Source organism: Erythrolamprus reginae, chromosome 10 (genome assembly GCF_031021105.1).
Source record: "Erythrolamprus reginae isolate rEryReg1 chromosome 10, rEryReg1.hap1, whole genome shotgun sequence".
NCBI classification, from domain to species: domain Eukaryota; kingdom Metazoa; phylum Chordata; class Lepidosauria; order Squamata; family Dipsadidae; genus Erythrolamprus; species Erythrolamprus reginae.
Genome location: NC_091959.1, coordinates 48,267,973 through 48,295,121, shown reverse-complemented (window position 1 = coordinate 48,295,121; position 27,149 = coordinate 48,267,973). Strand labels below are relative to the sequence as shown.

Here is a 27,149-nt window from a genome sequence, read left to right as displayed (position 1 = left end):
GAGGAGGAAAGTCATAAATTATCTTCTAATTTCAAATTATCTTCAGGTGAAGTATACGATCGGTATCCACTGTTTTTTCCTTTGGGTTATCCATATATTTTTAATTGTTTTTATTTTCTTAGCCGCCTTCATGCATTCTTATTTAGTTAGTTTAATTTCATACAAATTTTTTCCTAGACCATTTCCATCGTGCTTTACAATTTCTTGTCAGTTGAAATTAAGCACACAAACATAGTCTTTTCTTATAAATTTAATTCCCATCTTTGCAATGCACAGAGAATTCACACAAGCATATTGTATTAAAAAAATGTACAAACCCTGCAACCATATACAACATGAGATTAAAAGAAAATTGCAAAAAATAAAATTGGTCATAGATTCCACTTGGCCACAATTAAGTAGATGAGCGCAAGAAAGTTAGCCACTTAAACATTACGTTTGTTTGATTGCTTTTGATAAAGAAAATAAATCGCTTGAAATAACTCATTTGTGAACTAGAAAATGGTTATGCTTTCGGACAGGCCATCAAATGATTAAAAAAGAAAGAAAAAGCACAACAATTTGTGAAAAAAATATGTCTCTTTTTTGATTAGAATTTTTAGGTACCAATGTGCTATTAAGCAATGAAATCCAATGGAAAAGTTGCTTTATACTGTCACAGCTGGAGATTTTTCACATAATGGCATCCCTGCAATTCACAAAATTTCTAGACAGCAAAAAGCATCTCCCAGGCATATTCTTTGCACTAAAAACAATTTGGTACTATCCTTCTCATCTGTCTCTCCCTCCCTTCTAAAAGGAGAGGCTGAAGTGTGGAGCGTTTTGCATGGAAAAGATCAAGGGGAATATAATTCAATATAATATCAAGGGGAATATCATATCAAGGAGAATTTAACATAAGAGCTTTTCTGCTCTTCCCAGGGTCGAAATAGCATCTGAAATACAAAGAAGAGGCCAAGAATAACAAGCAGCTTTGAAAAGCATAGAAACATAGAAGATTGACGGCAGAAAAAGACCTCCTAGTCCATCTAGTCTGCCCTTATACTGTTTTCTGTATTTTATCTTAGGATGGATCTATGTTTATCCCAGGCAGGTTTAAATTCAGTGACTGTGGATTGACCAACCACGTCTGCTGGAAGTTTGTTCCAAGCATCTACTACTATTTCAGTAAAATAATATTTTCTAAAATAATATTTTGCTTCTAACCTCAGATTGTGTCCCCTTGTTCTTGTGTTCATTTTCCTATTAAAAACACTTCCCTCCTGAACCTTATTTAACCCTTTGACATATTCCAACGTTTTGATCATGTCCCCCCTTTCCCTTCTGTCCTCCAGACTCTACAGATGGAGTTCATGAAGTCTTTCCTGGTCAGTTTTATGCTGAAGACCTTCCACCGTTTTTGTAGCCCGTCTTTGGACCCATTCAATTTGATCCATCTCTTTTTGTAGGCGAGGTCTCCAAAACTGGACACAGCCATAGCAAATTGAGGCAGAAGTAAAAAATATTCTCCATTTCTTTTAGAAAAACCACACCAAAATGATTTCAAGCTGGAAAAATTAGAGTATGCGAAAATCAAACATACATTACAGAAAAAGGGCCCAGAAGATTATTTTTCCACTTCACTAAAAGAGGGAAATATATGGAAATCAGTGAGGAGGGAAAAGTCAATTGTATAGGAACATGGGGCAGAGAGTAACGCAGGCTTTGCCCTGAGAAGAAGGAATGTAATAATGGGAAGATATTGAAATATTGAAAACGAAAGGCATTTTTCCTCCTTAGGAGTAACTTACGGGACGTCTTAAGAGTTACTTATGGGAAGTGAAAGTTGAGTTACAGGAAAGAAGAAAAGTACAAGTACCTTCAAAACAAAACAAAGGGTGCTCTTTTAAAAATAAAAAATAAACAGGTTTTTAAACAAAGGCGGCTTTGTGTCGAGATCAACCAACCAAAACGACCTGGATTAGCAAGGGAGTCCTTTCACAATGGCAAACCACCGCGGTGTTTGTGGTTTGGCTGCCTAAATTTGAATCTGGACCTTTTCCAATGATTTTTTCCCCCCCAATCTGTTTCTCTCTCTCCCGATATCCCAGTGAGGTAGACAAGGCTGAACACGGGAAAACAGGTACAAAACCTCACAGTGATTTTCACACCTGAGCTGGGATCGAAACTCTGCACCCCTCTGACCTTATCCAATAGTCTAAACGTCACCTAATTAAAGAGCCAAGATGATGGCAGGGCCACAAATGAGTGATTGCATTAATCAATCAATCAATCAATCAATCAATTAATTAGACTTCCATGCCGCCCAATCCCGAAGAACATGGAAGTGTAATTAATTAATTGATTGATTAATTAATGCATTCACTCATTTGTGGCCCTGCCATCATCTTGGCTCTTTAATTAGATGATGTTTAGACGATGTTTAGATTATGCCTTTCGTTTTCAATACAGTATTGGTATCTTCCCATTATTTGATTCCTTGGTCTCAGGGCAAAGCCTGTGTTACTCTCTGCCCCATGTTGTTGTTGTTGTTGTTATTATTATTATTATTATTATTATTATTTATTAGATTTGTATGCCGCCTTTCTCCGAAGACTCGGGGCGGCTAACAACAATATAAAAAGACAATGTAAACAAATCTAATATTGAAAACAATCTTAAAACACCCCAATTAAAAAAACCACTCATACATATAAGCATACCATGTATAAATACTGGCAATTAAAAATCCCCCGAAGAACTTGGTATAAAGTACAAAAACAGTAAAAAGAAGTCAAATATAGAATCTGAGTTATAAACCCTTAATTAAAAACCATAATAAACATAATACACTAACCCAACATGCACACTAGATATTCATGCAATTTGCCCATGATTGTTGTTGGTTCATGGCCCTCAGTCCTCCTGCAAAGCCAGGTCTTCATGGCCTTACAAAAGGCCAATAGGGTGGGAGCAGCACGGACATCGGGGGGTGGGGAGTTGGTTCCATAGAGCCGGGGCCGCCACAGAAAAGGCCCTCCCCTGTGGTCCCGCCAACCTGCATTGCTTAGTTGATGGGACCTGGAGGAGGCCAACACTGCGCGCTCTTGGAGGTGTGCGGCAATAGCCAACACCTTGAATTGTGACCAGAAAGGAAGAAAAACAGGAGGAGAAATTGATGGGTTGGCACACCCGCGGCACGATCCACGCTTAAGGCCGTAACACAGAGGTGCAACCAACAGTTACCACCTCTTCCCAAAGCCGCTGTATTTTCCTTCCCCGTTCTCTTTCGGGAAGACCTCTCTGATTCTCCCTCTGCAACAATTGGGCATCACCGCGCGGGCACTCAGATCGCCCTCGCCAAAGCGCCAGTGAATGTACTGCTCGTAGGCGCAGTGCCGAAAGAGGGTGTTGGCGGCCTCGGCACCCCTCAGGTCCAAGAAGGGGTCTTTGTAGAGCAGGACAAGCTCCAGCCTGGATTGGGAGAGGACGAGTTGCTCAAACGAAGAGGAATGGGCGATGCAGGGCCCCTCTGTTTTTCGGCAGCAGAGCTGCTCCCAAAAAGGACCTGCAGGACCGCATTTTCCGCAGCGGCACCAAGAAGGACGTTCGCGAAAGCAAGAGCCCTCCCTTTGGTTTGGGAGGAGCTGCAGCTCTTCGGAGTTTTGGGGGGAGATGGGCCGGTCCCGATACGGAAGTTGGGAAGACTGCACAAAATCCCCTTGGCGCTTCTGTTGGTGAAAAACATAATGATAATGATAATGATGATAATAATAATAATATAATAATAATAATAATAACGATAATATAATGATAATAATGACAATAATGATAATAATGATAATAATAATGACAATAATGATAATTAGAATAATTATATTAATGATAATAATGTAATGATAATAATGATGATAATAATAATATAATGATAATGACATCTCCGGGACCGCCTTCTCCGATTAGGTCCCACAGAGTGGGCCTTCTCCGGGTCCTGTCAACTAAACAATGTCGTTTGGCGGGCCCCAGGGGAAGAGCCTTCTCTGTGGCGGCCCCGACTCTCTGGAACCAGCTCCCCCCAGAGATTAGAACTGCCCCTACCCTCCTTGCCTTTCGTAAACTCCTCAAAACCCACCTTTGTCGTCAGGCATGGGGGAACTGAGATACTCTTTCCCCCTAGGCCTTTACAATTTTATGCATGGTACGTCTGTCTGTATGTTTGGTTTTATAATAAGGGTTTTTAACTGTTTTAATATTGAATTGTTATATGCTGTTTTTATTACTGTTGTTAGCCACCCTGAGTCTACGGAGAGGGGCGGCATACAAATCCAATAAATAAATAAATAAATAAATACTAATAATGATAATGATAATAATAATGATAATGACAATGATAATGATAATGATGACAATGATAATAATAATGATAATAATAATAATAATAATAATAATAATAATAATAATAATAATTCCCAAATCTCTAGGCAGGTACCCCGGTTGATACATTATGCACCCCCCCAATAAAAGAAGATTCAAAAACTCACATCAATAAACCTGCCCTCGGTGGTCTGCAAACTGGTCCCTGACAATCTGTCAATCATTAGGATGCCGGGCTCATCAACAAAGGTCACGTAAAACATAGTCTGTCCAGATTCCAGCCCAAGAAAAAAAAAAAGGAATTAGAAACATAGAAAAGTGATGGCAGAAAAAGGCCTCCTGGTCCCCCTAGTCTGCCCTTATACTATTTCCTGTATTTTATCTTAGGGTGGATTTATGTTTATCCCAGGCATGTTTAAATTCAGTTCCTGTGGGTTGACTAACCACGTCTGCTGGAAGTTTGTTCCAAGGATCTACTACTCTTTCAGTGAAATCATATTTTCTCACATTGCTTCTGATCTTTCCCCCAACTGACCTCAGATTGTGCCTCCTTGTTCTGGTGTTCACTTTCTTATTAAAAACACTTCCCTCCTGGACCTTATTTAACCCTTTAACATATTTAAATGTTTCGATCCTGCCCCCCCTTTCCCTTCTGTCCTCCAGACTCTACAGATTGAGTTCATTAAGTCTTTTCTGATACGTTTTATGCTTCAGACCTTCCACCATTCTTATAGCCCGTGTTTGGACCCTTTCAATTTGATCCATCTCTTTTTGTAGGTGAGGTCTCCAGAACTGAGCACAGTATTATTCCAAATGGGGTCTCCCCAGCGCTCTATACAGCGGGATCACAATCTCCCTCTTCCTGCTTGTGATACCTCTCGCTATGCAGCCAAGCCTTCGACTCGCTTTTCCTACCGCCTGACTGCACGGTTCACCCATTTGGAGACTGTCCACTCTGCCTTGAATCCATTAGTGGAGATGTAGGGGATTCACCCACCACTAGTAAGATTATATTATATATAACCTTACTAGTGGTGTATTATATATTTTTTTCTGTTGCTGTTGTGAGCCGCCCCGAGTCTGCAGAGAGGGGCGGCATACAAATTTAATAAATAAATAAAATAAATAAATATAGGCCACCACGGTATATTAAAACCATAACATGCTCTGTCCATTTTGCAAGGGAAGTGTTGAGATTCCCCTCTTGAATCTAAGCCGTGTCCTTTCCCTGCATTGAAATGTCCACAAGGAACGACAAGTACATCGCGTTCGGTTATAAGTCTTACATTTCTTGGTCCCAGAACTTCCTGACACTTTTTATTGTAGTAATATTCCTTCACTGGGTCAGGTTTGCAGCAGCAGAATCCCGTAGACGACGTGAGCAGACAATCCACAAAAAACTCAGCCTGTAAAGAAAACACCAGGCAAAGTTGCACAGGCTGATCTTCTAAACACAGGGCTGGCTTACAATATATAAAAAGAACGGTACAATAAATACGCTAAATCCAATTACCGTGTTTTTCGGAGCATAAGATGTACCGGAATATATTTATTTATTTTATTAGATTTGTATGCCGCCCCTCTCCGAAGACTCGGGGTGGCTCACAACCATAATAAAAGGCAATAGAACAATAGAACAAATCTAATAATAAAAAAGAGATATAAAACCCCAAGAATTAAAACCATACAGCACATACATACCAAACATAAAATATAAAAGCCTGGGGGAGATGTCTTAGTTCCCCCATGCCTGGCGATAAAGGTGGGTCTTGAGTAATTTGCAAAAGACAAGGAGGGTGGGGGCCGTTCTAATCTCCGGAGGGGAGTTGATTCCAGAGGGCCGGGGCCGCCACAGAGAAGGCTCTTCCCCTGGGGCCCGCCAAATGACATTATTTGGTCGACGGGACCTGGAGAAGGCCAACTCTGTGGGACCTTATCGGCTGCTGGGATTCGTGCAGTAGAAGGCGGTTCCGGAGGTAATCTGGTCCATTGCCATGTAGGGCTTTAAAGGTCATGACCAATACTTTGAATTGTGACCGGAAACTGATCGGCAGCCAGTGCAGGCCACGGAGTGTTGTAGAAACGTGGGCGAATCTGGGAAGCTCCACGATGGCTCTCGCGGCCGCATTCTAAGACGCACCTTAGTTTTGGGGGAGGAAAATAGGGAAAAGAATATGCTTACCAGGCATTCATCTGGCCAGCGTTCTTAGTCTGGTCAGTTTCAGCACATTATTTTATCTCCTGGTTAAGGGCTTAAAAAAAATTATGAGAGAGTAACAAGGAAAGAGCTTGCAAGCCAGTAAGAGCTGGGGACATTGTTAGCACCTGATTAGGGCTGGAAAGAAACTTACTCGGAGCAAGCTAGTGTAATGAAAAAAATGCTACATTCAGAGTATAAGACGCACCCTAGTTATCAGTCTCTTTAAGGGAGGAAAATGTGCGTCTTATACACTGAAAAATACGGTAAGTAAAATTAAATAAACTACTTAGAATCATTTCCTATATTTAAAACAATCAATCATGCCCATTTTGAAATTTGGAAACCAGGAATTGAGCTGCTCCGAGTCTCCAGAGAGGGGCGGCAAACAAATCTAATAAATAATAATAATTAGCGGCATAATTAGGTCTCGCCCCCGAGACCCTGCAGTAGAAAAGTATCTTACCATGCCGAAGTAGGAGAGCACTGATCCAATGTACACCACCAGCTCAAAGAAGTTAAACTTCCCAGCCTTTGGAAAATGAAAGTAACAATTAATGTCCATCATGTTAGAAGGGGAAACTGCTAAGACTTTTGCCTTGGTTTCACGGGGATAAAGTTAGTCCTCGACTCACAACAAGAATGAAGAGATGTGGAGTTACTTCTTCTTCTTTTTCTAATTTTTAATTTTTTGTCTCCACCATACACAAATTCATATACAGTGGTACCTCTACTTACGAACTGAATTCGTTCTGTGACCAGGTTCTTAAGTAGAAAACTTTGTAAGAAGAAGCAATTGTAAGAAATCAATGAAAAAGCAAATAATGTGTGTGATTGGGGAAACCACAGCAAGGGTGGAGGTCCTGTTTCTTCCCAGGAGATTCCTAGAGAGGCCCCACGGAGGCTTCTCCACGCCTTTTCCAGGCCTGTATCCTCCCAGGAGATTCCTAGAGAGGCCCCACGGAGGCTTCTCCCCGCCTTTTCCAGCCCTGTTTCTTCCCAGGAGATTCCTATAGAGGCTCCACGGAGGCTTCTCTCCATCTTTTTCAGCCCTGTTTCCTCCCAGGAGATTCCTAGAGAGGCCCCACGGAGGCTTCTCCCCGCCTTTTCTGGGCCTGTTTCTTCCCAGGAGATTCCTAGAGAGGCCCCACGGAGGCTTCTCCCCACCTTTTCCAACCCTGTTTCCTTCCAGGGGATTCCTAGAGAGGCCCCACGGAGGCTTCTCCCTGCCTTTTCCAGCCCTGTTTCCTCTGAGGAGATTCCTAGAGAGGCCCCATGGAGGCTTCTCCCGGCCTTTTCTGGGCCTGTTTCCTCCCAGGAGATTCCTACAGAGGCTCCACGGAGGCTTCTCTTCACCTTTTCCAGCCCTGTTTCCTCCCAGGAGATTCCTAGAGAGGCCCCACGGAGGCTTCTCCCCGCCTTTTCCGGGCCTGTTTCCTCCCAGGAGATTCCTAGAGAGGCCCCACGGAGGCTTCTCCCCGCCTTTTCCGGGCCTGTTTCCTCCCAGGAGATTCCTAGAGAGGCCCCACGGAGGCTTCTCCCCGCCTTTCCCGGGCCTGTTTCCTCCCAGGAGATTCCTACAGAGGTTCCACGGAGACTTCTCTCCACCTTTCCCAGCCCTGTTTCCTCCCAGGAGATTCCTACAGAGGCCCAGATGACATTTTACCGTGCCAAAGATGAGGATGTCGAAACGGATGCCGTAAGCTTTGATCAGGGTCCTTTCCTCCTTTCCACCTGGTTGCTTGTAATACCTGGCAAACCTGGAAGGAGCAGAGAGGAAGAACTGTTGTAGTGTCGGGTTCAACTCTTAACGTGTCCTCGGAGCTTCACTGTTTTCCTGCAGACGTCTTAATACCAGGCTAGGTAGCATCATCCCTGAACTAAAGAAATGGGTGTGAGTTGAGGACTCCCTACATTGAAGTTTCCAGCACACTTCGAGAAAAGTGGAAGTGAAAGGATGGAGGACCTCTTAATCCTCACAGGCAGACACAGCAGGAATGGTAGGAATCAAGGATTTATTTATTTTATTGATTGATTGATTTTATCCAATACACAATGAGGGTTTTAGTGGGTATGCACATAGTAAAATACATAATGAATAGAAAGAATAGAAGATATAGGAATAAAACATGTCAATGACAGAATAGAAGAAGAGATATAGGAATAAAAGAAAGAATAAACTCCTTAAAACCCACCTCTGCCGTCAGGCATGGGGGAATTGAGACATCCCCCCTGGGCCTACACAGTTTATGCATGGTATGTTTGTGTGTGTGTGTGTTTGCTTTTAATACTGGGGTTTTTAGTGTTTTTAAATTATTAGATTTGTCGTACATTGTTTTATTGTTGCTGTGAGCCGCCCCGAGTCTACGGAGAGGGGCGGCATACAAATCTAATTAATTAATTAATTAATTAACTAACTAACTAACTAACAAATAAATAAATAAATAATAAAAATAAAATAAATAAATAAATAAATAAATAAATAAACAAACAAATATTATTATTATTATTATTTATTCGATTTGTATGCCGCCCCTCTCCGAAGGAGGAGAGCAATAGGACAGGGGACGGAAGGCACTCTAGTGCACTTGTACTCGCCCCTTACTGACCTCTTAGGAATCTGGAGAGGTCAACCGTAGATAATCTAAGGGTAAAGTGTTGGGGGTTTGGGGATGACACTATGGAGTCCGGTAATGATTTCCACGCTTCGACAACTCGGTTATTGAAGTCATATTTTTTACAGTCAAGTTTGGAGCGGTTAATTTTAAGTTTAAATCTGTTGTGTGCTCTTGTGTTGTTGTGGTTGAAGCTGAAGTAGTCGCCGACAGGCAGGACGTCGCAGCATATGATCTTGTGGGCAATACTTAGATCATGTTTAAGGCGTCTTAGTTCTAAGCTTTCTAGGCCCAGGATTGAAAGTCTAGTCTCGTAGGGTATTCTATTTCGAGTGGAGGAGTGAAGGGCTCTTCTGGTGAAGTATCTTTGGACATTTTCAAGGGTTTTCATGTCTGAGATGCGGTGTGGGTTCCAAACAGATGAGCTGTATTCGAGGATGGGTCTGGCGAAAGTTTTGTAAGCTCTGGTGAATAGTGAGAGATTGCCAGAGCATAAGCTACGTAGGATTAGGTTTACAACTCTTAAAGCCTTCTAGAACTGAAAACAGGATGTCCAGCCTGCTGCAATAACACAACTCTAAATGACCTCAAAGAAGGTGTGACACAACAGCAGTTTTTCAATGTCTAAAGGATTGCCACACAGGAGAGGACATCAGCCTATTCTTCTCCAAAGCCCTTGAAAGCAGAACAGAAAGCAACGGAGAGAAACTAAGGAACCTAGAACTAGGGAGAAATTTCCCGACAGTGAGAACGATTAATCAGTTTATTTATTTATTTTGTTTATTAATTAGATGTCTGTGCCGCCCTTCTCGAAGTGCAGAACTTGCCTTCAGAAGTTATGGATGCTCCAGTCGTTTTTAAGAAGATTTAAACTTAATATTAACTGCTCCAAACTTGACTGTAAAAAATATGACTTCAGTAACCGAGTTGTCGAAGCGTGGAACTCATTACCGGACTCCATAGTGTCATCCCCAAACCCCCAACACTTTACCCTGAGATTATCTACGGTTGACCTCTCCAGATTCCTAAGAGGTCAGTAAGGGGCGTTTACAAGTGCACTAGAGTGCCTTCCGTCCCCTGTCCTATTGCTCTCCTATATCTCCTATACCTTTCTTCTATTCCTATATCTCTTCTTCTATTCTTTCACTGATATGTTCTATTCCTATATCTTCTTTTCTATTCTTTCATAGATATATTTTACTATGAGTATCTGCTCTATAACCTTCATCATGTATTTTACTATGTGTATATAGATATATACCCACTAAAACCCTCATTGTGTATTGGACAAAATAAAATAAAATAAAATAAAATAAAATAAAATAAAATAAAATAAAATAAAATAAAATAAATCTCAGGGACCGCCTTCTGCTGCACGAATCCCAGCGACCAGTTAGGTCCCACAGAGTGGGTCTTCTCCAGGTCCCGTCAACAATACAATGTCGCTTGGCGGGACCCAGGGGAAGAGCCTTCTCTGTGGCGGCCCCGGCCCTCTGGAACCAACTCCCTCCAGAGATTAGAATTGCCCCCACCCTCCTTGCCTTTCGTAAGCTTCTAAAAACCCACCTCTGCCGTCAGGCATGGGGGAACTGAGATCCTCTTTCCCCTTAGGCCTTTACAATTCTATGCATGGTATGTCTGTATGTATGTTTGGTTTTTTATATTAATGGGTTTTTAATCGTTTTTAGTATTGGATTATTTTGTATACTGTTTTATTATTGTTGTTAGCCGCCCTGAGTCTCCGGAGAGGGGCGGCATATAAATCCAATAAATCAAATCAAATCAAATCAAAATATGGATGCTCCAGTCGTTTTTAAGAAGGGTCAAATGCTATAAGTTTCCAGCTTGAGTAGGGGGTTGGACTAGAAGACCTCCAAGGTGCCTCCCAACTTAGTTATTATGATCCCCACTTTGGAAAAACAAAGCAGATCCCCCTTCTTGACCTGTGACATCCCTTCAAAATCACATTGAATATCCCTTACCTGAAGTTGTAGCCAGGGTACAAGCCTTCATTGGTTCGTTTGTCATCCAGGCGCCGGAAACCATAGTTGGGTCTGCAACGGTTCCCCCAAGCGTCGAGGTTGCAATCCCAGTTAATTTCAATGCCAATGATGCCTCCCTAGGTGAAGATCATCAGAGAGAAGTAAATTTGCAAGATGGAAAGATAGAGAGAGAGAGAGAGAGAGAGAGAGAATATTTCCCGTTTCATAGGGTTTCAGCCTATGAAAAAATTGCACGAATAAATATACTGCTCAAAAAAAATAAAGGGATCACTCAAAGAACCCACCCTAGATCTGAATGAATGAAATATTCTCATTTGTTCTGTACAAAGTTGAATGTGCTGACAACATGTGAAATTGATTGTCAATCAATATTGCTTCCTAAGTGGATAGTTTGATATACTTGGAGTTATATTGTGTTGTTTAAGTGTTCCCTTTATTTTTTTGGAGCAGTGTATATGTGTTGTGGTTAGCTCTGGCCCTGCTCCTGCCCCAAGGACTGTGGATGTGGGGGAGACATCCACATGCTGCAGGCCTGTTTTGCCCCTGGTGGAATCTGCTGATGAAGGCTCCTCTGACCAAGAAGACAGGAGTGACAGGGAGGAGGAGAGTGGGGCAGACAGCTCAGAAGGAGATCAATTCTCTAGCTCCTCCTTGGATTCAGAACAAGAGTTCATGATACAGCCACGCATGCGGAGAGCGATGCATAGGCAGCAACAACTGAGAGATTATTATCAAAGAAAATGAGGCCACCTGTGGTTGGGTGGGGCTGTGGTCATTAGGGAGGCTGCTATAAAGAGCAGCCTGTGGGTTTGGCCATTGTGGAGGATTATCTGATCGTTGTGTTTTGTGCCTGCCTTGCTGACTTTGACCTTTTGTGTGCTGATTTTTCCCCGCTTTGAAACTAAACCAGAGCAAAGTGTGTTTCACTTTGTGAAAGAAGAAGGACTGTGAATTGCCTCACAGCTGCAAGCTAAGTATCTCAGAACTGATAAGGGACTTGTACAAATCACCAGTTTGTTTGGAGACGAGGGCTCTTGGCTATACCAAAAGAGGGCTTGGTTTAAGGGAATTTTCATTATAAAGAACATTGTTTTGAATTTTCAAACATTTGTGTGTCTGAAATTTGTACCTGTGAATTTTTGGGAGGATTCTACCAGAGAGCCCGACAGAACAATATGAATGTGCAGAAATGGACTGATTAACTATGGAACTAAACAATTAAAAGGATTCGGATTATTATTCTACTTGGATAAAATGGTACAAATGCAAAATAACAGTAAGAGATGGGTGGAAAAACAGCATTATAAAGGATCATGTTTACAATGTATAAATATATATTATATTGATGTGAATGTAACTATACGGATGTCGACCCACCTGAAAATTTATTTATTTATTTATTTATTAGTTGGACTTGTATGCCGCCCCTCTCCAAAGACTCGGGGCGGCTCACAACAAGTAAAAACAGTCACAACAATCCAATTAATTAAAATATTTAACGATTTAAGAAAAACCCCATGTAATAGCAAACACACACACAAGCATACCATGTATAAATTAACATGCCCAGGGGAGATGTTTAGTTCCCCCATGCCTGACGGCAAAGGTGAGTCTTAAGGAGTTTTCGGAAGGCAGGAAGAGTAGGGGCAGTTCTAATCTCCGGGGGGAGTTGGTTCCAGAGAGCCGGCGCCGCCACAGAGAAGGCTCTTCCCCTGGGACCCGCCAACCGGCATTGTTTAGTTGACGGGACCCGGAGAAGGCCCACTCTGTGGGACCTAATCGGTCGCTGGGATTCGTGCGGCAGAAGGCGGTCTCGGAGATATTCTGGTCCGATGCCATGAAGGGCTTTAAAGGTCATAACCAACACTTTGAATTGTGACCGGAAACTGATCGGCAGCCAATGCAGACTGCGGAGTGATGGTGAAACATGGGCATACCTAGGTAAGCCCATGACTGCTCTCGCAGCTGCATTCTGCACGATCTGAAGTTTCCGAACACTTTTCAAAGGTAGCCCCATGTAGAGAGCATTACAGTAGTCGAACCTCGAGGTGATGAGGGCATGAGTGACTGTGAGCAATGAGTCCCGGTCCAGATAGGGCCGCAACTGGTGCACCAGGCGAACCTGGGCAAACGCCCCCCTCGCCACAGCTGAGAGATGGTTTTCTAATGTGAGCTGTGGATCGAGGAGGACGCCCAAGTTGCGGACCCTCTCTGAGGGGGTCAATAATTCCCCCCCCAGGGTAATGGACGGACAGATGGGATTGTCCTTGGGAGGCAAAACCCACAGCCACTCCGTCTTATCCGGGTTGAGTTTGAGTCTGTTGACACCCATCCAGGCCCCAACAGCCTCCAGGCACCGGCACATCACTTCCACCGCTTCGTTGACTGGGCATGGGGTGGAGATGTAAAGCTGGGTATCATCGGCATATTGATGATACCTCACCCCATGTCCTTGGATGATCTCAATATGTAAATATGTAAATATGTAAATATTTGTAAATATGTAAATATGTAAATATTTGTAAATATGTAAATATGTAAATATTTAAAAATCAATTTAAAATATGGCCCCCAAAAATTGCATTTGTAGAAGAAGCCCTTTAAATTTGGTTTGAATTCTCCTTTTCGCAATTGAATTCACTTTCTTCCCTTATTAACTCAGTCCTTCCAACTAAGAGCAGCAAAAAAATTAAATCAACAAGTCTCTGGTCACTTTTAAAATTGCTACCTACCTGGATGGCCAACTCTGAAAACTTCTCTCCTGCTTCTTCAAGAATATCCCCTAGACGAAAAATGGGGCAAAGCGAAGCTTGGTGTTTACTGTATATACAGGAGATATTAAATTCCGGTGGAATATTTCTTCTGCAAGGAAACAATTAGAACATAGAAAATATTTGTGATATTTTCGCATGTCACTTTTGGAGAAAGTTTCATAACGTTGTTGGAGACTTTTCCCATCCTGCCTATAGTCCTTTTGGACTGTTGCCTTCAGATGGTAGAGAATAGAATTGATCTTATTATATTTTTTAATTGGCCAGGAGCAATTGGACGCACGAGGAATTTGTCTTTGGTGCATGTGCTCTCAATCTACGTAAAAGAAAAGGGACGTTCATCAAGAATCATAAGGGACATACGAAACCACACATACGAACTGAATAAACCAATTCTCACAGCCAACCCACACTCAGTAAAAGACCTTGGAATACTAATATCGAATGAGCTAAGTGCTAAAGCCCACTGCAACAATATCGCCAAAAAAGCCTCTAGAGTTGTTAACCTGATCCTACGTAGCTTCTGCTCAGGCAATCTCACACTACTCACAAGAGCCTACAAAACTTTTGCCAGACTCATCCTAGACTACTGCTCATCTGTCTGGAACCCATACCACATCTCAGACATTAACACCCTTGAAAATGTCCAAAGATGTTTCACCAGAAGAGCCCTTCACTCCTCCACTCGAAACAGAAGACCCTACGGAAATAGACTAACAATCCTGGGCCTAGAAAGCCTAGAACTACGGTGCCTAAAACACAATTTGAGTATCGCCCACAAGATCATATGCGGCAACGTCCTACCGGTCAATGACTACTTCAGCTTCAACCGCAACAACACAAGAGCACGCAACAGATTCAAACTTAATACGAACCGCTCCAAACTTGACTGTAAAAAATATGATTTCAATAATCGAGTTGTCGAAGAGTGGAACTCATTGCCGGACTCAATTGTGTCAACCCCTAACCCCCAACATTTCTCCCTTGGACTCTCCACGATTGACCTCTCCAGGTTCCTAAGAGGCCAGTAAGGGGCGTACATAAGTGCACTGGTGTGCCTTTCGTCCCCTGTCCAATTGTCTTTCCTTTCTTCCACCTATCATATATATTCTCTTCCTTTCGTATACCCTCTCCTCTAAGTTCACTTTTACCCTTATATATATTACCACATGTCTATTTTTCTTCCTATGTATTTGTGTATTGGACAAATGAATAAATGAAATGAAATGAACAATTAATACTTATTTCTACTTTGTCCATCCCTGCAAACACAGAAGTTAGAAGCTCCACCACATCTGAGTAAGCGATCCCCATCACAAATCGTCTTTCCCAGGAAGAGAACAGGAGGGACCCTCCCTTTAAATACAGCCTTCTTCAGGCCCAGAGACCACTTACGTCGTATAATCAAATTTTGGAAAGTGGACGTTGTTTTTTATAAGCACGGTGAAATTCTCAGCGCTCTCCAGAATGGCTGGCCTGCAAGGATGGAAAGGTCCACGTCAGTTCTCACGTATGAAATAGCCACGATCACATCCTAAGCAATTCAATGGTCTTAGCTGGGGGGCCTCTTCAAGAGGCTGGGCGGTGGGCTCTGCAAAATGCATGCGAGAGAACCACTGTGGTTTGCATCAATTGGTTTCTCGGAACAGTGTTCAAGGGTGGGTCTCAAAAATGTCCTGCAGTTATTTAGACAGGAAGTTATTAAGGAAGGTCTGTTCAACCTGGAGAACTTTAAGGCCTGTGGACTTCAACTCCCATAATTCTAAGATTTGTGGACTTCAACTCCCATAATTCTAAGACTTGTGGACTTCAACTCCCATAATTCTAAGGTTTGTGGACTTCAACTCCCATAATTCTAAGGTTTGTGGACTCCAACTCCCAGAACTTTGAAGATATGTGGACTTCAACTCCCATAATTCTAAGGTTTGTGGACTCCAACTCCCAGAACTTTGAAGACTTGTGGACTTCAACTCCCAGAATTCTAAGATTTGTGACCTTCAATTCCCATTTCTAAGACTTTCGGACTTCAACTCCCACAACACAACAGATTTAAACTTAATATTAACTGCTCCAAACTTGACTGTAAAAAATATGACTTCAGTAACTGAGTTGTCGAAGCGTGGAACTCATTACCGGACTCCATAGTGTCATCCCCAAACCCCCAACACTTTACCCTTAGATTATCTACGGTTGACCTATCCAGATTCCTAAGAGGTCAGTAAGGGGCGAGTACAAGTGCACTAGAGTGCCTTCCGTCCCCTGTCCTATTGCTCTCCTATATGTCCTATACCTTTCTTCTATTCCTATATCTCTTCTTCTATTCTTTCATTGATATGTTCTATTATTATACCTTCTTTTCTATTATTTCTTATATATAGTTTACTATGAGTATCTCCTCTATAACCTTCATCATGTATTTTACTACGTGTATATATATATATACCCACTAAAACCCTCATTGTGTATTGGACAAAATAAATAAATAAAATTAAAAATATAAATAAAAACTTTGAAGATTTGTGGACTTCAATTTCCATAATTCTAAGACTTGTGGACTTCAACTCTCAGAACTTTGAAGACTTGTGGACTTCAACTCCCAGAATTCTAAGATTTGTGACCTTCAATTCCCATTTCTAAGACTTTTGGACTTCAACTCTCAGAACTTTAAGACTTGTGGACTTCAACTCCCATAATTCTAAGGTTTGTGGACTCCAACTCCCAGAACTTGGAAGATTTGTGGACTTCAATTTCCATAATTCTATGACTTGTGGACTTCAATTCCCAGAACTTTGAAGACTTGCGGACTTGAACTTTAAGACTTGTGGACTTCAACTCCCAGAGCAAGGCTGGCTGGGGAATTCTGGGAGTTGAAGTCCAGAAGTCTTAAAGAAGTTCCCAAAGTCGGACCCCAACAGCATTAAGACAATTAAACAGGGAAGGAGACATCTCCAATCAAAATGCAGGGCAGACTAAAACAGGATACAGGAGCCGCTTAGAAAAAGAGCACCTACTTTGGGGCAGTTTTGGCTGACTCTACAGGACACCAGGCGTAGACTTCACACGTGTTGACGGTGCTGTTGTATTTCACACACTTGCCCGTCTGGATGCCTGTCGGAGGGAAGACACAAACACACACACTTCATCAAGGACCCTTAACCTGGAGACCCAACACTTAGTCGGAAAAGAATTCCCAACGGCGAGAGCGAAAAGGAACCTCGCTTACCGTTACCCTGTGGGTCCACTCGACCCTTTGTGCAGCTTTTGTCGGTATTACACACCGCTTTGGCAAGAGGAAACTGAAAGCATAAAACAGAAGGGGGAAAAACCCACAACTAGCATAAAATTCCAAAATCACAACCTCAGATTTATCAGTCTTTCTCTTTCTCCCTCCTAATAAGCTACATAATATTTTCCGATCCTTTTTTTCACATGATGCTAGTTGTAGTTTAACACAACAGATCCTTTTATAGGTTGTGTAATTCCCCTGCAATTATACAAAACTTGTCCTTACTTTCCACAGCCAACTTGTTGTTTTTTTTTAAGTTTCTTTATTAAATTTTCACAATGAAGAATATTCAGATCACATTTTGTTCCATTTTGCAGATCATAAACCATCTTTGTTAGTGAGTTGCATTGTTTTTTTAACCTATTACATTCAGTAATGTACATCTAATACATTTATTGTCTAATATTTATTACAATTCCTAAGCGATAAATAAAAATATTTACAAGGTATCTGTAGTTCGCTTCCATTGTACTGTTACTTGTTATTATATTATTTCTATATTCTCTTTTGAATCCATTCATGCCATTTTTGCCATGTTCCTTTTTGATTCGTTGATTTTATTTCCTTTAATTGAGTTAGTAATTTCATCCATTTCCACACAAATATATATTTTATCTATTATTAAATTTTCCGTTGGGGTCTGTTCGTTCTTCCATAATTGTGCTATTGCTAATCTTGTTGCTGTGTTTATATGGGTTATAAGATGTAAAGTTTGTTTGGAATAATGTCTCCTCCAGATTCCTAACAACATACCTTCTGGGGTATATTAGAAACATAGAAACATAGAAGACTGATGGCAGAAAAAGACCTCATGGTCCATCTAGTCTGCCCTTATACTATTTCCTGTATTTTATCTTACAATGGATATATGTTTATCCCAGGGATGTTTAAATTCGGTTACTGTGGATTTACCAACCACGTCTGCTGGAAGTTTGTTCCAAGGATCTACTACTCTTTCAGTGAAATAATATTTCCTCACGTTGCTTTTGATCTTTCCCCCAACTAACTTCAGATTGTGTCCCCTTGTTCTTGTGTTCACTTTCCTATTAAAAACACTTCCCTCCTGAACCTTATTTAACCCCTTAACATATTTAAATGTTTCGATCATGTCCCCCCCTTTTCCTTCTGTCCTCCAGACTCTACAGATGGAGTTCATGAAGTCTTTCCTGATACGTTTCATGCTCAAGACCTTCCACCATTCTTGTAGCCTGTCTTTGGACCTGTTCAATTTTGTCAATATCTTTTTGTAGGTGAGGTCTCCAGAACTGAACACAGTACTCCAAATGTGGTCTCACCAGTGCTCTATATAAGAGGATCACAATCTCCCTCTTCCTGCTTGTTATACCTCTAGCTATGCAGCCAAGCATCCTACTTGCTTTTCCTACCGCCCGACCACACTGCTCACTCATTTTGAGACTGTCAGAAATCACTACCCCTCAATCCTTCTCTTCTGAAGTTTTTGCTAACACAGAACTGCTAATGCAATACTCAGATTGAGGATTCCTTTTCCCCAAGTGCATTATTTTACATTTGGAAACATTAAACTGCAGTTTCCATTGCTTTGACCATTTATCTGGTAATCGATAAAAAATTTATCTAGAAATAGAAATATTCTATTTCTTCTTTGATAATCTCAGTGAGCCAGTTATAAATTATTTTCCAAATTTTTTGTATTTTAGGGCATGACCACCACATATGAAAAAAGCCAACTTTTAAACAGCTTAAAAACCGACATAGCCCAGAGCCTACTCACCAATTTTCTAGCTAATGAGACAGGAATAAATTTTAAAACAAACCTTGCGAAGAAGAACGTTACAACTTGTTACAACCTGCTTCCCACTGTTCAAAAACCAGGGACGCGGGTGTGGGACAAACCAGGAGACGACTGTAATCCGTCGAAACGATTTTTAAATTAAATATAAACACGTTTGCCGAGAACAAATCGCTACCTTTTCACGTGTTTCATGTAAATATTAAGGTCAGGTTTGAAATATAGAGTTTGGGTTTTGCTTTTTGGATGGGTTTGTTGCTAGAGGAATGGCCAGTACCTATTAGTACGTAAAAGTTAAAAGTTTGCCTTAAAAGAAAGAGTTTGCCTTCCTTCGTAAAAAGCATTTTGAAATTCCCTGATAGTTCCCTGAAACTTGCAATCTAGTTAAGATTGAGACATCACATCAAACGGCTAAGCCGTGGAGAAATATCGGGAACCGAGGAAGCAAGTGGTTGTCCCAGTTATGTTCATTTTTGCTCGACTCTGCCAGGCAGCGTGATCCGTTTTGGGTTTTTTTTACATGATTTCCCCCTGACTTTTAAACATTTTAATACAGTTTGTTTCCTCACCCCTGATATATTCCATTTTTGCCCCGAATTCCCTGATAATTCCCTGATCTTTCCCGAACTGCCAATTTCCGGTCACAATTCAAAGTGTTGGTCATGACCTTTAAAGCCCTACATGGCATTGGACCAGAGTACCTCCGGAACCGCCTGCTACCGCACGAATCCCAGTGGCCGATAAGGTCCCACAGAGTTGGCCTTCTCCGGATCCCGTCGACTAAACAATGTCGTTTGGCGGGCCCCAGGGGAAGAGCCTTCATTTATATTTTCATTTTGCATTTTAGCTCTTAATGCATTTTTTTTAAAAAAAAAAAATCAGAGCAGGTATGAAACGTTGATACCTCGGGACAAAGTCCTTGAACCTGATTTTCAGTTGTGATGATATTGGTCAGCACAAAAAAGGAATTCACGCCCTAAACGAATGAAAGAGGAAGGAAAAAGCAGAATTACTTAGCCGGTCTGCTAAAAACCCAAATCTATTGCAACGACTTGAATGATTGTTTTTCAACCGTTCTTCGTATATTTTAGCCTCCATTTATTATTATTATTATTATTATTATTATTATTATTATTATTATTATTAATTAGATTTGTATGCCACCCCTCTCCGTAGACTCGGGGCGGCTCACAACAATAACAAAGACAATGTAAGAACAAATCTAATAATTTAAAAAACACTAAAAACCCCCATTATTAAAAGCAAACACACACACAAACATACCATGTATAAACTGTATAGGCCCGGGGGAGATGTCTCAGTTCCCCCATGCCTGACGGCAGAGATGGGTCTTAAGAACTTTACGAAAGGCAAGGAGGGTGGGGGCAATTCTGATCTCCGGGGGGAGCTGGTTCCAGAGGGTCGGGGCCGCCACAGAGAAGGCTCTTCCCCTGGGGCCCACCAACCGACATTGTTTAGTTGACGGGACCCGGAGAAGGCCAACTCTGTGCAACATAACCGGTCGCTGGGATTCGCGCGGCAGAAGGCGGTCCCGGAGATATTCTGGTCCGATGCCATCCCCTCATCCTCTTTATTGCTCTTCTGTGTACTTTTTCTAGAGTCTCAACATCCTTTTTGCATCGTGGCGACCAAAACTGGATGCCGTATTCCACGTGTGGTCTCACCAAGACCTTATAAAGTGGTATTAACACTTCAGATGTCTCTCTCAGACTCAACCCTTTGTTTTTCCCTGGTTCACCTGATAGGTTTTCTCTTTGGGCTTTCTGAAAAGGGACTCACCTGGCCAGGGATGGTGTATTCGGCTGTATCCCAAACCCTTCTGTCAGTCTGGGAGACTCCCTTGACTTTCATGTGCACTGAGCTGATGACCGAATCTTTCTTCTGATAGCGCCGGTCAGCCAAGAGGACGATGCTGGAGAGACACAAGGCGGGGAAGGGTTGAGATGAAGGACTAGTTGTTGTTTTTTTAAATTAAAACTAGACTTTATTTAAACACACAAAATACAAACAGCAAAACACGCACAGATTAAAAAAAACATTGAAATAAAAGTTGGACAATTTGTGACGTGCCTGTAGTACAATTTTCATAGGGATTATTTAGTTGTTGTTTTTTAATTAAAACTAGACTTTATTTAAACACGCAAAATACAAACAGCAAAACACGCACAGATTAAAAAAAACATTGAAATAAAAGTTGGACAATTTGTGACGTGCCTGTAGTACAATTTTCATAGGGATTATTTAGTTGTTGTTTTTTAATTAAAAATAGACTTTATTTAAACACGCAAAATACAAACAGCAAAACACGCACACATTAAAATAAACATTGAAATAAAAGTTGGACAATTTGTGACGTGCCTGTAGTACAATTTTAATAGGGATTATTTAGGGTTTTTTAAAAAAAATTAAAAATAGACTTTATTTAAACACGCAAAATACAAACAGCAAAACACCCCACATTAAAAAAAACCACTGAAATAAAAGTTGGACAATTTGTGACGTGCCTGTAGTACAATTGTAATAGGGATTATTTACTATTACACTATTATTTACATAATAGTAAATAATAATAAAGGTCTTATTCTGGTATATCTTTTTCCGACGGCAGAGGCGGGTTTTAAGAAGCTTACGAAAGGCAAGAAGGGTGGGGGCTATTCTAATCTCTGGGGGGAGTTGGCTCCAGAGGGCCGGGGCCGCCACAGAGAAGGCTCTTCCCCTGGGTCCCGCCAAATGACATTGTTTAGTCGACGGGACCCGGAGAAGGCCCACTCTGTGGGACCTAACTGGTCGCTGGGATTCGTGCAGCAGAAGGCGGTCCCGGAGATAACCTGGCCCGGTGCCATGAAGGGCTTTATAGGTCATAATACCTGGTAAGCAGATTCTTTTTCCCTATTTTCCTCCCCAAAAACTAAGGTGCGTCTTATACTCTGAAAAATACGGTAAATAAATTTGACAAATAAATTTACAAGATTTGTGGATTGCTATTTATTCATTTGTACTGGGCTAAAAGCCAGACCCTGGGTCTTTCAACGTGTGTCCGGTTACATCAGAATATTTACTCCGTGTGGGTAGAAAGTTCATGTGACAATGTGACAGAGCTGCCCTTGTCTTCCGATAACTGGATGAAAAAAACAGCTTCTTCCCCCTTGGACACTGGGAGATCCCGTCAAAGATTTCTAGATCAATCCATCCCTTCTATTGCGCAACTCAAGTGAAAGAGCCTCTCCAGTCTGAGAATCCACTACTTCCTTCAACAATGCCTCTACTTGACCATTCATTCTTTCCACCTTCAATTCAACCCACGTCCACCAGAAATCGGAGTGGCAACAACACAACATACAGCGTGTTAACATGGGAGAAAATTTGCATGCCCTAAAAAATGAATAGACGAGGTTTTTCCACCGCAAGAAATTCCCAACAATTCCTCTATTATATTTGGGGCAGCAAAGTGAGGGAGAAAAAGCATATACAGTATTCAAAATGGATAAAATGACCATGGACATTAAAGGAATACAGTAAATGATTTGGAATATTATAATATCTGGAATCTACGGTGCCATTGGGTAGAGAATAGAAATATGGAAAAATGATACGGTGTGCAACGGCATACAAAAATAGACTATATATCAGTGTTTCCCAACCTTGGCAACTTGAAGATATCTGGACTTCAACTCCCAGAATTCCCCAGCCAGCATTTGCTGGCTGTGGAATTCTGGGAGTTGAAGTCCAAATATCTTCAAGTTGCCAAGGTTGGGAAACACTGCTATATATAATGTAACGAACAATTTGCAAAGGTAATTATCAACTGATTGATATAGAAATGTAAATGTATAAAATGTAAAAACACAAAAATGGAAATATAAGGAAAAGATGAAATGGGTAAGATAGGTAAAAAAATTTTAAAAGATATTGTGGTGTATGCACCTTGATTTATTTAATTTTTGTAAAACTCAAACATAGAAACATAGAAGTCTGACGGCAGAAAAAGACCTCATGATCCATCTAGTCTGCCCTTATACTATTTTCTGTATTTTATCTTAGGATGGATATATGTTTATCCCAGGCATGTTTAAATTCAGTGACTGTGGATTGACCAACCACATCTGCTGGAAGTTTGTTCCAGGGATCTACTACTCTTTCAGTAAAATAATATTTTCTCACGTTGCTTTTGATCTTTCCCCCAACTAACTTCAGATTGTGGCCCCTTATTCTTGGGTTCACTTTCCTATTAAAAACACTTCCCTCCTGGACCTTATTTAACCCTTATCAATAAAGAAAACTTTTTTTAAAAAGCATATATTCTCCTGCTTGGGAACGGGGTTGGACTAGAAGACCTCCAAGGTCCCTTCCAGCTTGGTTATGCTGTATTCTATATCCCGTATTCGCAACATCTTAAACTCTTCCAGTTTATATATGGAAAATGCCTAACAAAACGGCAGCAATTGTAGCCAACTCTTGACTATGGTTGTTATTTAAGGTACTGATGGGGAGAGGGGGTCCCTGGCAACCCAACTCTCCCCTCTAGACCTCCCTTCCCCCCCGATTTACGCAAATCTCCCCTTCCCAACTTACCTAACATAGAGGGTAACTATCAGATGGATTAACCACTTTAGGCTCCCGTACCAAACGCTGTAGATGCGCAAGACTTTCTTGGTTTCGTACTGGCACACGCTACTCAAGCTGGAACAAGCTGCCATCCTGGAGGACAAATAGATTTATTCTTTCTTCCGGCTTTTCGAAAAAACTTGCAGATCCTCAGCTCGGAGCCAGGCACAACAATTAAAAAACCACAACCCCACAACTCTTAAAGGCACAGGGGAAGAAGTGAAAGGCTGGTAAATCTTCCCTAAGAGAAAATTCATCCCCCCCCCCCCCAAAAATGACTTGAGGCTCTCCTCCCAACACCTCCCAGTCTCTTTATTCAGTGTTGTTGGCTCCTAAAAGCATTTGATTTGTTAAAAAACTGTTCTATTGATCGGGTGGGTTCTGATCTGGCCAAAGAAGAGATTTGTGGTTTTTATTAACTGGGTTTAAAATTGTTTTTATACTGTTTTGATATTGTTTTTACTTTTTTGCCGTAAGCTGCCCAGAGTCCTTTAGGGGTTGGGTGGCACACAGATTTAATAAATAAAATAATAAAGAAAGAAACTACTCATTCAAAGCGTTTGATTTGAACTGTACTTTCTGCCTGGATATCGGTGCAGATCGGAGAACGCGGGAATGAGAGGCTATTTCAATCCCATCTTGGTGGGAAACTAGACGTACAGCAGGTACAACTTTTTAAGGCTTGTGGACTTCAACTCCCATAATTCTAAGGCTTGTGGACTTGAACTTTCAGAACTTTAAGACTTGTGGACTTCAACTCTCAGAACTTTAAGACTTGTGGACTTCAACTCCCATAATTCTAAGGCTTATCGACTTCAACTCCCATAATTCTAAGGCTTGTGGACTTCAACTCTCAGAACTTTAAGACTTGTGGACTTCAACTCTCAGAACTTTAAGACTTGTGGACTTCAACTCTCAGAACTTTAAGACTTGTGGAATTCAACTCTCAGAACTTTAAGACTTGTGGACTTCAACTCCCATAATTCTAAGGCTTATCGACTTCAACTCCCATAATTCTAAGGCTTGTGGACTTCAACTCTCAGAACTTTAAGACTTGTGGACTTCAACTCTCAGAACTTTAAGACTTGTGGACTTCAACTCTCAGAACTTTAAGACTTGTGGACTTCAACTCTTAGAACTTTAAGACTTGTGGACTTCAACTCTTAGAACTTTAAGACTTGTGGACTTCAACTCCCATAATTCTAAGGCTTGTGGACTTGAACTCTCAGAATTTTAAGGCTTGTGGACTTCAACTCCCATAATTCTAAGGCTTGTGGACTTCAACTTTCAGAACTTTAAGACTTGTGGACTTCAACTCTCAGAACTTTAAGACTTGTGGACTTCAACTCCCATAATTCTAAGGCTTATCGACTTCAACTCCCATAATTCTAAGGCTTGTGGACTTCAACTCTCAGAACTTTAAGACTTGTGGACTTCAACTCTCAGAACTTTAAGACTTGTGGACTTCAACTCCCATAATTCTAAGGCTTATCGACTTCAACTCCCATAATTCTAAGGCTTGTGGACTTCAACTCTCAGAACTTTAAGACTTGTGGATTTCAACTCTCAGAACTTTAAGACTTGTGGACTTCAACTCTCAGAACTTTAAGACTTGTGGAATTCAACTCTCAGAACTTTAAGACTTGTGGAATTCAACTCTCAGAACTTTAAGACTTGTGGACTTCAACTCTCAAGACTTTAAGACTTGTGGACTTCAACTCTCAGAACTTTAAGACTTGTGGACTTCAACTCCCATAATTCTAAGGCTTGTGGACTTGAACTCTCAGAATTTTAAGACTTGTGGACTTCAACTTTCAGAACTTTAAGACTTGTGGACTTCAACTCTCAAGACTTTAAGACTTGTGGACTTCAACTCTCAGAACTTTAAGACTTGTGGACTTCAACTCCCATAATTCTAAGGCTTGTGGACTTGAACTCTCAGAATTTTAAGACTTGTGGACTTCAACTTTCAGAACTTTAAGACTTGTGGACTTCAACTCTCAGAACTTTAAGACTTGTGGACTTCAACTCTCAGAACTTTAAGACTTGGGGACTTCAACTCCCATAATTCTAAGGCTTGTGGACTTCAACTCCCATAATTCTAAGGCTTGTGGACTTGAACTCTCAGAATTTTAAGACTTGTGGACTTCAACTCTGAGAACTTTAAGACCTCTGGACTTCAACTCCCAGAGCAAGACTGGCTGGGGAATTCTGGGAGTTGAAGTCCACAAGCCTTAAAGAAGTTTCCAAAGCCCTGCATTATGGGAATTAACCAGAGAAGGAAACATCTTGGATCAAAATGCAGTTCAGACTAAATCAGGATACAGGAGTAGCTAAGAAAAGAGCACTTACTTTGGGGCAGTTTTGGCTGGCTCCACAGGACACCAAGCGGAGACTTCACAAACTTCGACAGTGCTGTTGTATGTATTTCACACACTTGCCTGTCTGGATGCCTATTGTGGGAAGACACAAACACACAAAAACACTCACATTGCTCCAAACTTGACTGTAAAAAATATGACTTTAGCAATCGAGTTGTTGAAGGGTGGAACTCATTACCGGACTCCGTGGTGTCAACCCCCAACCCCCAACATTTTACCCTTAGACTATCCATGGTTGACTTCTCCAGATTCCTAAGAGGTCAGTAAGGGGCGAGCATAACTGCACTAGTGTACCTTCCGTCCCCTGTCCTATTGTCTCTCCTATACCTCCTATATCTTTTCTCCCATCCATATATCCTTCCTCTACTCTTCATTGATGTATTCTATTCTCATATCTCTTCTTCTATCCCTTCTCTGATATTTACTACTATGTTTTTATTCTCCTTAACTTTTAATTTCTATTGGACAAAATAAATAAATAAATAAATTAAATAAATAAATACACACGCATTTCACCAAGGACCCTTAACCTGGAGACCCAACATTTAGTCCGAAAAGAATTCCCAACGGTGAGAGCGAAAAGGAATCTCGCTTACCGTTACCTTGTGGGTCCATTCGACCTTTTGTGCAGCTTTTGTCGGTAGTACACACCGCTTTGGCAAAATGAAAACGGAAAGAATAAAACAGGAAAGAACACACCTAGCATAAAATTCCCTTTTGGTCTTCCAAAACCACAACCTCAGCTTTGTTGGTCTTTCACTTTCTCTGTCCTAACAAATTGCATCCTGATATTTTTCTATTACCTCTTTTTTCACACGATGCTAGTTTTTTCCTACAGCTTATCACACAAGAGCTCCTTGCCGTTCTTCAGTCAAATTCCCCTACACTTACACAAAATGCCCCTGCTTTCCACAGCCAGCTTGTAAACAAGTAAAAACCGACATAGCCCGGAGCCTACTCACTAATTTTCTGGCTGATGGGAAGGGAATAAATTTTTAAAAATCTTGCCAAGAACATTGGACTAGTTACGACCTGCTTCCCACTGTTCAAAAACCATAGAATAGACTAGAATAGACTAGAATAGAATTCTTTATTGGCCAAGTGTGGTTGGACACACAAGGAATTTGTCTTGGTGCATATGCTCTC

General features: G+C 41.2%; 1 protein-coding gene across 3 annotated transcripts; it reads right to left on the bottom strand.

Moving 5' to 3' along the window:
• P2RX7 (purinergic receptor P2X 7) lies at positions 1-27,039 on the bottom strand. 3 transcript variants are annotated; one of them, XM_070763191.1, is made up of 15 exons: positions 26,600-27,039; positions 25,975-26,075; positions 23,590-23,715; positions 20,797-20,929; positions 19,901-19,972; positions 17,163-17,235; positions 16,951-17,047; positions 15,335-15,415; positions 13,901-14,030; positions 11,148-11,284; positions 8,217-8,310; positions 7,017-7,082; positions 5,640-5,759; positions 4,521-4,619; positions 2,459-3,710 (listed from the first exon to the last, which is right to left on the bottom strand). In XM_070763191.1, exons 3-15 carry the CDS (start codon positions 23,712-23,714, stop codon positions 3,222-3,224), a joined length of 1,716 nt encoding a protein of 571 aa, XP_070619292.1. In that variant the 5' UTR covers position 23,715; positions 25,975-26,075; positions 26,600-27,039; the 3' UTR covers positions 2,459-3,221. The 3 variants fall into 3 exon arrangements, with proteins under 3 accessions (XP_070619294.1, XP_070619292.1, XP_070619293.1); XM_070763192.1 differs by having other exon boundaries at positions 26,807-27,039; XM_070763193.1 differs by lacking the exons at positions 2,459-3,710; positions 4,521-4,619 and adding an exon at positions 1-935.
• Positions 27,040-27,149: the final 110 nt, after the last annotated feature.